We start from the raw sequence: 12,568 nt of genomic DNA on the forward strand, positions 1-12,568 counted from the left end.
CGCCACCCGCGCGCGCGCCTCTTTCCTCTCTCTCTTTCTGCGCCCCCCCCCCCGCGCGCACTTTCCGCCCCCAAACATGGCTTTTTAAACCCTCTCCGCGGCGCGCGCGAGGGAGCCAACTTTCCTCCCTTTCCCCGCATAAGCAAACCCAACGGCCGCCTCCCGCCTCTCCGCTGATTTTGCGCGCCCCCCCCCTGCCCACTTTTCCGTGAAGGGGGTGGGGTGCTCCCGCCTCGCCGCCTCATGCGGCCATGGCCGCCCCGGCTCCCCTGATCCCGCCGGCGCAGCTGGTGCCCCCTCAGCCGCCCATCTCCACCTCGGCCGCCTGCACCGCCACCACCAGCACCAGCACCTCGTCGGCCGCCTCCCCGCCGGCCGCAGCCGCCTCGGCGGTAGCAGCGGCGGCGGCGGCGGCGGCCTCGTCGGGGGCGGCCAGCCTGTTCCGGACGGAGCCCGTCGCGGCGGCGCCGGCGGCGGCGTCGTCGTCCACCACAGCCGCCTCCAGCAACGGGGGCGGGGAGAGCAATGGCAGCGCCAGTTTGGGCACCGGCGGCGCTTCCAGCGGAGGAGCCTCCAGCGCAGGCGGCGGCGGCCCCCAACCTGCGCCCAGCGCGGGCCCCTCTGCCGGCGTCGGCGTGCCGGGCAAGCCGGTGTACTCGACCCCTTCGCCGGTGGAGAACACGCCTCAGAACAACGAGTGCAAGATGGTGGACCTCCGGGGCGCCAAGGTGGCCTCGTTCACGGTGGAGGGCTGCGAGCTGATCTGCCTGCCTCAGGCCTTCGACCTCTTCCTCAAGCACCTGGTGGGCGGCTTGCACACCGTCTACACCAAGCTCAAGCGCCTGGAGATCACGCCCGTCGTCTGCAACGTGGAGCAGGTCCGGATCCTCAGGGGCCTGGGCGCCATCCAGCCCGGCGTCAACCGCTGCAAGCTCATCTCCAGGAAGGATTTCGAGACCCTCTACAACGACTGCACCAACGCAAGGTAAGCGCGGGCAGAAAAGGCGCAAGAAAAGCCCAAAAGGCGGCGAAGAGAAAGGAAAGGGGGGTGGGAAATAGCGTGCGCCCCTCTGGAGCGCTTTGCGCAGCTTCTCAAAACACCCCGCCGAGCTCTCCTCTCTAATAAATACACACGCGCACACTCTTGCTCAGAGCGCCTCTAGGGCGATCTCTGCCTCTTCTGCTGCTGCATGTAAACACGTGCAGCTCAGCCCTGAGCATGTTTGGCTCAAAAGTTCAGCGGGACTTACAGACCGGTTTATGTGGAAGTGACCCTCCACTTTAGTTGGCTTGGGCTTGCTCCCAGGTAAGTGGCTGCAGAAGTGCAGTTCGGCTCCCTTGGAAGCAAGCTCAGCAATGGAGCCTTACTAAAATGAAATGGAAACCTGACCCTTTTCTGTTGCCACTTTGAAGTCTCCCGCCCCCCTCTGTCAATCTCCTTTGGAAGGGGAAAAGGAAGGATGACACACTTTTAATATAGAGGTGAGCACACAGGCCCGGTGTTTAGTTGGCAGATGCCCAGGGTTCCAACAGATGCATGGAAGTCCAAGTTCCTTGCCCCCAGATGTTGCACAAGTGTTGTCACTGGGTGGGGGAACCAAGACACCTGCACAAGGGCACCTTTTCAATCCAGTTTGCAGCTGTTGAGGAAGGCACACTCCAAATAAGGCACACAATAGGACTTGGGAATCTTCACACACTGACAAAAAGTTTCAGAATTGAGTCCTTTAAGCTGTGACAACACTTCATCCCATCCTTATCAGTAAGACATTACTAATCTTCTGACTGTAAAGGCTTTTATTAAAAGCTTCAAATCTTCAATTTTTGCAACCTGATCTTTGCCCATTTTTCTAGTAAAGAAGTAGATTAGCCTAGAGAGCAAGGAGAAGGGAGCGAGGAGTGGGTGGGTGGGGGGTTTGTTTATTTCAGGGCACCCATATGCACTTTTCCATCCTGTGCACCCATGCCTAGAAATACAGTATATGTATCTTTTGAAAAGCACCAGTAGCACTGCTGCTAGGCAGCGTAAGAGGCCTTACTGATGTCAGTGTTTCACAACACAGAGAACCACTTAACTGTGGTGTTGATTTGAGTTAAGGACTGATAGGAGTTAAGTAGTAACTTAGACATAATAAATAACCCTCTCTAGTCACGTTTTAAAAAGTAGGACTTTGTGTACTGCTTTGATGCATGCTTATGCAGAGTGAAGACTTAATTTTGAGTGATGCTGGACAAACCATCGTTATTAGGATGTGTGATTTATTTATTCAGAATAAGACCCACCAGATAGGCATAGGTTTATGGGAAGCTCTGAGCGAATACCATTTTTTCTGCAGACAATTGCCATCCTATACTTTGCTTGTGCAAACATAGCTGATGACACGACACCCTGGGCAGTTGGAAATAGAGAAAGGACCTTTGTAGTAGCAAAGTGGATTTGACTGAAGAGGGAGCTGTAGTGGAAGAACTGAATTTAAAACATGAGGGCAAAAGAATGCTCATAGATACACCATGATTGGTGATTTGAAAAAAATCAGCAAGAAAAAGTGTGATATAAATCAAGTCTATATTTTTCTAATTTACACATTTCCTCACAAAGCATGCATAGTACCTGGGAGCATGATACACAATCTGTGCTCATACAGCTCATATGCCTTTCTCATAATATGTCTCTATTTATAGATGGGGAGCAAGCATGCTATTTATAATTTATAATGGGTTCTCTCTTTACATATGTAAGGATGCTAAGCAAAACCACTTACTTGGAGACTTAAGTGCCAACTACTTTCCACAAGTCAGGTAGTCATTGGGCAGAAAGGTTTCTCCATGAAATAGAAATAAAACGTTGTTCAGTTCACAGTCTAAATATTCCTAATTTTCATATTAGTAAGTATAAACACAGAGTTTCTTCCATATAAAAAGTGGCACATATTTTTGCCCAGATTCAATTTTAAGATAATTGGTATTAAATTCATACTGGTATTAAATTCAGATTTAATTTTAAACTAGTTTCAGTATAACTGAATCAAATGAAAAAAGTCAGTTGTGGGTTTCTTGAGTTGGTGATCAGATGAGTTATCCTTCTACAATTAAATGGTCACATGTATGCACACACAACAAAACCTTCTTTCCAAGTTTAACATCTGTAAAACACGCTGAAATTCTGTAGTAAAAAGCAGGAACATTTTGTCCTGATACATCTTTAGCTCTTCTGAATAAAAAGGAAATTTAAAGGTTCTCTTAAAGGAAAGTTGCTTGGGATGGTAGATTGTAAAATGGGCCTTGTCTTTTTAGTTCTTCTTAGCAGATTTGTTTTGTTTAATATACCCCTGTAGTCTTTAGTTAACTTGTGGAAGAAAACAATTGGGAAATATCCATTTCCAGTAGGTGCATTTTTTTGGTCTAATTATTTGAATTGCACGTAAATGAGACGGTTCTCTTTCCTCATTATTTTGCTGGTTAAAACTTTGTATGACTCAAAAGTCGTATGAGCAGAAGTTTGCCCAACACGAACCTACAAGTTTTTTTAAAAGCTTTTCCTATGGAACCTCTGTGTGTGTGTGTGTGTGTGTGTGTGTGTGTGTGTTTGTGTAGAGACAGTGCTGTTAAACCAGAAAAAGTTTTCCAAGTGCGAAGTAATTAGATAAATTTTGTCTAGAGGTGCACATTTACCTCTTCTCTCGCCACCAGACTTTTCATGCCACAGTTGTTCTTTAGACATCTGCAGATAGCCCAGAACCCAACCTTGTTTCAGAGTTTAGGAATTAGGTAGTGAAGAAGATACCCCTCTCCTCCACTGGAGATTATTCTACTGAGGAAGGAAGAGAGGATAGGATTTGCTTGGCACAAGAGGGGAATGGGTGGGGCTGGGGGAGCAAAGGAAGGGGGATGAAATCTGTCAAAAGAGGACATTCCTATTGTTGAAAATAACAAACCCCTTTAGAACAGAAAGTTCAAGTCTGAGGGCATTAGCACTGATTCTGTTAGTTTTAGGATTCAGGGGTTGGAACTGGGGCGCAGACTCCTGATACGGTTCAAAACAAAAAAAAATTACAATATGGAAACAGTTGTGTGTGAATAGCAGTGTGGTTGGGAGACTTGATTTCTCAGCTGAGAATCCTAAGACTTTTTCAGACAGCTGCGTGTGAAACTTTAGATCAGGTTTTCTAAATCGTTTCCAGTTAACGCTTTCCCCTCTTTGAAGATGTAGAATCTTTACACTTTAATATTTTCTTCTTATATTGGGGGTTATTACGATGCAGCAGTACTTTTAGAGTTAACTCCTCTGACTTCTCATCTTGTTATTTTACTGCGCTTTGTTATGGCTGTTATGGCTGTGTTTTCTTCCTCACTGAATTAAGTTAGAATAGTAGAGACACTTTTTAAAGGGAGAAGCAAAGAGCACGGTAGGGGGACCCCCCCCATTTTTACACTAAAAATTGAGAGGTTAGAATGCTCAGCTGGTTAAATCAAATATCCTAGACATAAGCGAAACATCAGCACAACATTAGCAGTGCAATCCGGGGAATGTCTCCTCAGAAGTAATCTCCATTGGGTTCCAAGTCTTCCAGAAAAGTGTGCATATGATTGTAGCCTAACAGGTGTAAGCAACATTGTTTGTGAGTCTGTATATGTTTGTGGGTCAAGTCCCTGGACTTCCACATACCTGCAACATGATTTTGGAACAAGCAGCACAATCCTATGTAAGTTTTCTCCAAGTTCCAGTGAGGTGTTCTGAGGATTGCAGCCAAAAAGGAGGTGGCTTCCTGCCTCTTTCTGTGATTTTGAGTGCTTGTTTTATTGTAAGTCAGCATGGCGAAGGATTAATTTCAGTAAGAGTGAAGCTGATAAACCGTCGCTTCTGTAAGCTAAGCAAATAAGTTTATTGAAAAACCCTTCAGTAAACATGTACAAATGAAGCAGTATTTTTCAATACGTCAAGGGCAAACGGTTGCCTCATCAATTTGTGGTACTGTTTTTTTTTTTAAATTAATTTCTCACTTTTTGTTACTTTTCATTTGCACACAAACATCCCTGCCTATCTACGTTCCTTTTGGAAACTATCTGTCTGTCATCACTGAGTTATCTAAAATACATTTTTATGTAAAAAAAAAAAAAAGCATTTATGGGTGAGATAAAATGTAACTTCAAAGCAAATATATTATTGTTATATACACATCTCAGCAAGCTGACAACCTTGGTCAACATCATTTTTGGGTGGCTGTGGTTGGAGGGAGTTGATGATGCTAACCATTTAGTCAAGGCTAATATACTGTTTAATCAAATGATATTTCAAAAAAGCTATTAATTTGTTGTGAATAATAAACCAATTTGGTTTCCCTTAATAAGTTTTGATTCATTAGTCATCAGTTGCTGTGAAGTACTTAAATCAACTTATCTGTATGAAAAGCGACATCTTTTTTGAAAGAGAAGCCATGTGGCTTATAAAGAAAGTGTCTGATTTACAATGTCTTATTTACGCAAAGTGCTTGTACTTACCTGAATTATCTGTGCTGTAATATATTGCTTTCTTTTAGAAAGGACATAAGGCTATTTTCTGAATATTATTAACAGATGTGGATTAGAAAAATAATGGCATTTTAACATAGATTTCTGAATCGCAGTGTATTTCCTATACAAATATTTCCATGATGCCAACTAGGCATTAAGTTTCTTGTCTTAATGTGCCTCTGAACTGTATGCCCTTTGGCTCTAGACACTTGTATGATTCTATGTAGTAGTTTAGTCCAAAAAAAAGTGCAAAGATCGTTTTCCGTAGATTAGGTTTCTGTCAGAGGCTGTTGTTAAAGGCAGAACAATTTCTCTCTTTTTTAATGTAAGCAAGGGATGATGATATGAATGCATATTGTGCAATCCGAATAATATTAGAGCAGAATAGAGTTGGCTTTGGTCAATTAAAAATGTGTAGGAACTAAGAAATGGCCAGCAACAGAACAGGTAGGAAACAGTGATGAAAAATCAGACTAGAAGGTGGCAAATATCAAATGGTCAGATCAGTCAGCAGAGCACACATGGTAAAAGCACTTAGATTTAAGCCAGTTTACAGCCTAGTACTAAGTAGGCTTCCTTGAAAACATGTTCCACCGAGTTACCCTATATAAGCAAGGGTGCTTAGAATTGCAGTCCTAAGGATACCATCAGTCCTCGGTACAAGTTAAGTTCCTAAATCCAAATTCTCTGATTTAATTAGTTCGTGGGTTGAGGCTGGCTGTCAGCTTTCATGAGTGATGACTGAAACAAACGCCAATGTTTTGCAGCTAGGCTTAATTCTCTGGCTGCTAGATTTACTAATTCATTTCAGAACTCTTGGTGTTTTCTCCTAAAACATAATCATCTTCATCTTTAGCAACCCTTTGGTTGGCATAGCTTTTGGATGAGGCCCTGTGTGAATATGGATTTGTTCCCTAACCCTTTGCTGATCTTACAAGATGCTATTCAATGGGTACACCGACAGGCAAAGTAAAAGTGAAGAATTGCTAGTGACGTTCGCACGTTCTTTTTGTAGGAATGAGAACTAATGGCTTTTGGAGTACAGCATGCCAGGAGGTCACACACAAATAGGTCTGTCTTCCCAAAGCTTTGCTGGAAAAAAATATGCAAGAGGAGCCAATATTAGATAATATTTCTTTTCTGCATGACACACTTTGGTGAATTTTCCCACTTTTTTATTTAAAAGTTAGATCCCCCCTCTATATAAATAGTACAGTCAAATGTATATAATTCATGGAATGGGCATTTTATCCTGCAGCACACTTGCTTAAAAATTGTGTGTGTTCCAAGATTTACAAAGACCTTAAAGGGCAGCATTTAAAGGATAATAATGATTTCAAAACTCTTGCTTTCTAAAATATAGAGTATAGAAATGCTTTGTCATCAGAATCACAATTCCTTACAGTACTTGTAGGCTTGGATCCAGACTTGAGTTTAAAGTAGATCCATTGAAATTATTTTATTCACTTATACTTCATGTTAGACAACAAACTTAGGTCCCATTGATTTCAAGGGGTCTACTCTCAGTATGAGTCTGGATCCAACTGATAGTACAGTAGGTCCTATATAATTTCCCCCCATATTGCACAACACTTATGGATGCAGAATACAGAGACGTGTATGTGGTTATAATGTTAATCAAATATTTGATTTTCACGTTGATATTTAGTCTTTTTCTAGTTTGCACTTACCAGATTGCAGTGATGTAAATATATATTCTTTGTTTGAGAGACTTGGCTGCAGAATTCCTTTTTGACTCACTCAGGTGATTAGCTTAAATTATATGGTTTATAGCCATCATTTTGCAAGTAGAAATAGCTCTATTTATTAATAATGACATCAACTTGTTATACAAATGGGAGTTATTGCTTACTTATATTTACAGTTATTATTTTTAAAAAGCAAAATTAATTTTGTGAAACTGCTACAACCTAATATATTTAGAAGAAATAAGAGACACACAGTTGCTTGTTACTTATAAATTCTTGCTTTAACTTCTCATGCAAATCTCAACGCCACATTGCACTTCATATTTGTAAATCTCATGATATTTTTTACAGGGCAAGATATCTACTTGTGTTACTAAAAGTTATTTAATAATACTGACTTTCAGTGAATGTAGATTTATTGATATTGAAGGCCATTGATATTTAGGTCAAATATGGATTGCAGTAGACTGCAAATGACAATGCAACAATCTTGTGCATTTAAATGTTGAGGCAAATAATAACACTTCTAGTTCTATTCCTGTTTTTTGATTGTGGGAAATCAAAATATTCAGATCTCCGATATGTGGAATTTACCTTGCAAAATTTTGCAGTAAATTCTTGCACTACTTGAATGTTTACGTAATCAGTGAGGATAAATTGTGTGGCATATATTCTGAAATAGCTGTCAACAGAAGTTTGTTTTCTGCTATTTAATAGTGGTCTTGTATTGCTTGTCCTTTTTTTTGTTAGTGCTTTAATATATCACTCAAAATTCCTCTGATTCATTGTCTGAAATGTGTTGCATATGTGTCATGCATGGTTTGTAACGTATGACAGAAATGGAGAAATTGCATCATCTAAGATTGGTTGCATTTCCTTTGGAGCTATAGTATTGATTTATAAACTTACCATAGCAATGGCTAGGTCAGGTAAGTGTGATTCTTGAACACACATGCAAGACTGGTTTTTTTAAAAAAAATGCAAATATTTCTCTCTGAAGGTGAGGATGTAGGGGAAATGTTGAATTCCACACAAGAAAATTAGTTAGTTAGAAATAACAGGAACAAGTCAGTCCAAAATCTCAAACATTCAACTGTCTGTTTTAAGCCACAGGGCCGATACAAATGTTATGTTCAAATTGGCTTTGTTCGTCATTAGTTATTTAAAGCATCTAACTTTTTTCATCTGCTTTACTTTGTAATCGTGATTTTAAAATGCTTCCATGCATATCTTTGGCCGGCAAGTCCTGTTCATGGACAGATCCTCACCCTCCAAAAATAATCTCTACTTTTGCATACTAAAACAGCAATATAATGTGGGCTGAGAAAACAAAAAACTGATGACAGGTTTTAAGTTGCCTAAATACATGCCTATGTGACAAAGAGTAATTTACAAAAAGTCAATATCTGCCAGGCAACAAATCTAGATATTTCTTGAGGGCCTATTACAAATAAGCTTCTCTTTCTTTCTCCCTCCCTCCCTCTCTCTCTCTCTCTCTCTATCTCTCCAGTGTTTTATCAAAGTGAGTTTATGGAACTCGACTATATCCTATGAATGCTCATTTGAGTGTTCTTTTTTTTAAAAAATGAATGCTCATATCATAATACTGATACATTTTCTGTTCATCAGCCTGACTCATTCCTGTTAAATTTAGACTTAATTCCTATTTAACTGTACATTGTATCAAACGTGCTGTAATCTTTGTTATGAATTTTGTGAAGAATGGAGAATATGTGAAAAAGCCTGCTATGCTATAAATGCATATAGTACCTGGAAGTAAGTCCCGTTGAACTCAGTGGAACTTAACTCCTGAATAGACATGTATCGGATTGAACTGTAATCGTGTTTTCTAGGTTAAGTCAGACTCCATATTTCCAGCCCTGTTAGAAATGACAGGTGTTTTTGTGTGTGTGTGTGCTAACAATAGATTTCTACACATATGTGAAGCATTTCAGAACTGCAGTGATGGTGTAACTTTCATCTGATGATGTGTCTTTAATATTTTCAAAAGTTTTTAAATGGTTTGTTAGCAGGACTGTGATATCCTTTCACTGGCATTGGTCAAACCTAATATTAACAATTCCTTTTTAAATGAGTTTGCTGTAATATAAGCAGATCTTTGGTTCCAAACTTAATGGGACATGGAATGGTCTTCAACTAGATTTCACTCAGAGTAGACCCATTGTTCAAGAATTTCAAAGTAGGTCATTTAATAATATTAAAGTAGGTCATTTAATAATATCAGTAGGTCTTCTCTGAGTAAAACTTGAATAGCATGCATAGGTTGAACCTGTCATTTGGGATCCTTGAATTGTTTACTCTCACAGTTCTCACTGGTCTTATTTGGGACATTAAATCCCATTGGAGTCTGTGGAATATTTTTCAACACACTGTCTCGAAGGACCATAGTTTTAAGAAGAAGCCTGCTAGATCAGACCCAAGGCCCATCTGGTCCAGCATTCTCTTCTCACAGTGGCTAACCAGATGACTGTGGGAAGTCTGCAAAAAGTGTTTGAACCCAACAGCATGTTCCTCACTTGTGCTCCTCAGTAACCGGCATACAGAGGGAGACGGCCTCTCGCCCTGGAGGTAGCACAGAGCCATCCTGGATAGCCATATCTTCCATGAATTTGTCTAAAGCAGGGGTAGTCACTGTGGTGCTCTTCAGGTGTGGTGGGGCTACAACTCCCATCAGCCCCAGCATGGCCAGTTGTCAGGGGTGATGGGAGTCGTCCAACAACATCTGGAGGGCACTGCGTTGGCTACTCTTGGCCCACCAGCTTTTAAAGGCATCCAAGTTGGCAGCTACCACTGCACAGCAAATTCTGTCGTTTAGCTACTCTCTGTGTGACTCCCTGTTGCTTCTGCTAAACCTTCCAGCACGGGCCATTGTATGATTCTCCATAAAACATTTCCATGGAAATGAGTATTGCAGACTTCATTGCTATGAACTGAAATTTAACAATAACACAGTGGGTAGGTCCAGTTACAGATAGGTAGCCGTGTTGGTCTGCCATAGTCAAAACAAAACAAATTCCTTCCAGTAGCACCTTAAAGACCAACTAAGTCAGTTCTTGGTATGAGCTTTCGTGTGCATGCACACTTCTTCAGATACGTATCTGAAGAAGTGTGCATGCACACGAAAGCTCATACCAAGAACTGACTTAGTTGGTCTTTAAGGTGCTACTGGAAGGAATTTGTTTTGTTTTGACAGTGGGTAGGGTTGTTGTTGTTTATGCTTGTTATTATTGTATGTATTCTTGAGTTCTTATTTTGTAAACTGCCCTGTGATATTTGGATGAAGGGTGATACACAAATTTTATAGATAATAATAATAATAATAATAATAATAGTATCACTTGTTGTTTGTTTCACCTAAGTGCAGTTGCAGTCTGCCTTGGGTGGGGTGTAGTTTGAAGTTAGTGAAAATGAAGAGAGACATAATTTTTGTTGTAGTAAACATAATTTTAAAGTGGCAAAAAGTGTTTACCAGTGAAGAAGCTGGATGCAATTTCCCTGTTGCGTTGTATATTGTTGAGAAAACCCATCTCCTTTAGAGAAGTGATGTTATTCTGTTGCAGAACTTATTTCCCCTTTCCACCTTTAAATGCTAATCTGATTTGGCCTGTGGCAGTATCTATGAAACACAGAGACAGTTCACCACCTTTAGGGGCAGGTGTGGCCGGTGCTGCTAAAACCAGCATAACAGTTTGAAGGAATGAATGCGACTGTTTTGCTTTAGTACAGTACATCTCTTGCTGCTTAGCCTTTGCCAAGAGTTATGGTTCACTTGTGTATTCACAACAACTCGCTAAGTAATGTGTTAGGAGAAAGAGGAAACCACAACTGCAGCAAACAATTTAACATATCTGGCAAGGGTTGGATACCTCAGAGTCAAAGCCAAAGCAGAATTATGTTTGAAGAGAATGCCAGAATACTTGCTTAAAATTATACATTTGTAAAGACAAATGTTACACATTTCTTTAAAGATATGCCACTATTTAAAGGCATGGTAATTAGGTATAGCTAAATATCATTCCTATTTGTTAATATATTTGATTAGCTTCTAATTGAGAAGATTTTAAAAATACTGTTAGAATAGTTTTGCCTGCTTACACATTTGAAAGCTTAAAAATATGTACACATACATGCATACATTATTTTATTTGTAAGACACCTTTCCCCAGTTCAAACTATGCTCAAAGCGGCTTACAACATGAAAAAACACATCACTACAACATAACAAAGATAGCCATAAAGAGTAATTGAAATGCATAACCAAACCGAACAATTTCCACATAAACCACAAGATCTAAAATAAGCATCAACAACAGCAGCAACCCTTGCGCCCCACTACAAACCCTCTCAAACAATACCCCAGCCCAAGAATCTGTTCAGCCTCAGCTTTTGTAGCTGGCGTCATCCAAGGCTCCACCTTCCCTGGCCAGGTGGAGAGAGTCCTACAAGGCAGGTCTTCCAGGGCTCTCAGCCAAGATGGTTCTTACTGCTATAGAGCTGTGTTTCATAACGCAACTATGGATATTTTTTACAATCTGTTTTAAAAGTTGAATCCATGGTTTGTTTATACTTTATAACAGTCTTACATACCCATAGGTTGCTTGCCAACCCCAGCCCCTCCAAGCTTATAGAAGGACAAGGTGAGAGCAGCTAGAAACAAAAGACATGTTTGGTTTGTTTGCTTGTCTATCAGATAGCTATTGGTTTGTTGAACAAACCATGGTTAAATAGCTTATTGTTATGTGTGGATGCAGTCATTCTTGTCAAAGGCCATGCAGAAGACCCTCTGTCCGGTGGTGCCTGGTCTCATGCAAAAAGAAGGATGCTGCTGAGTGTAATTGTTGCCATACAGAGGCAGGATATTTCGTCTATACAGTATTTGAGGACCAGGAATCTTTTGCTAGATGTGGACAAAGCTGTGATGACATTCACCCAGTGTGATGGGTCATTACTGCTCAGTCCCTGACCTGCCTGTGTTGACCAGGGAATGTCTGTAGGAGGATTTTCTCATGCTTACTTGAATGTAACAGGGCCCCGATCATGCACAAGGTTTTACTCTAATTCATGGTCTAAGCTGACATTCACAGGCCCTGCCCTCATCCCCATATTTAAACATTGCACCTTCAAGTGAATGCCTAAACATAATTTGGTTTTTGAGCCATTGTTGGAATATATAGTTCAGCGTTACTTAGCATACTGTGTTTACATATTATTCAGAATACCACTTTTTTGTTTAACCACCATCTGCCCAAAATAGCTAAAATAACCTTGCTTGTACGTAGTTGATGCTTATTTGATTCGCTTTCTCTCCTTGCTGCCTCAGATATTTA

At 40.8% G+C, this 12,568-nt stretch overlaps 1 protein-coding gene across 8 annotated transcripts in view; it reads left to right on the forward strand.

Moving 5' to 3' along the window:
- The first annotated feature begins 229 nt into the window (after positions 1-229).
- The window catches only part of DACH1 (dachshund family transcription factor 1), a 355,617-nt gene continuing 343,278 nt past the window's right edge, over positions 230-12,568 (forward strand). For all 8 annotated transcript variants that reach the window (XM_081858109.1, XM_081858105.1, XM_081858106.1 and 5 more), the window contains exon 1: positions 230-985. In XM_081858109.1, the coding sequence (XP_081714235.1) occupies positions 252-985 (734 nt within the window). In that variant the 5' untranslated portion in view covers positions 230-251. The remainder of the gene's footprint in view (positions 986-12,568) is intronic.

This window comes from Podarcis erhardii, assembly GCF_964252035.2.
Source record: "Podarcis erhardii genome assembly, chromosome: 4".
NCBI lineage: Eukaryota > Metazoa > Chordata > Lepidosauria > Squamata > Lacertidae > Podarcis > Podarcis erhardii.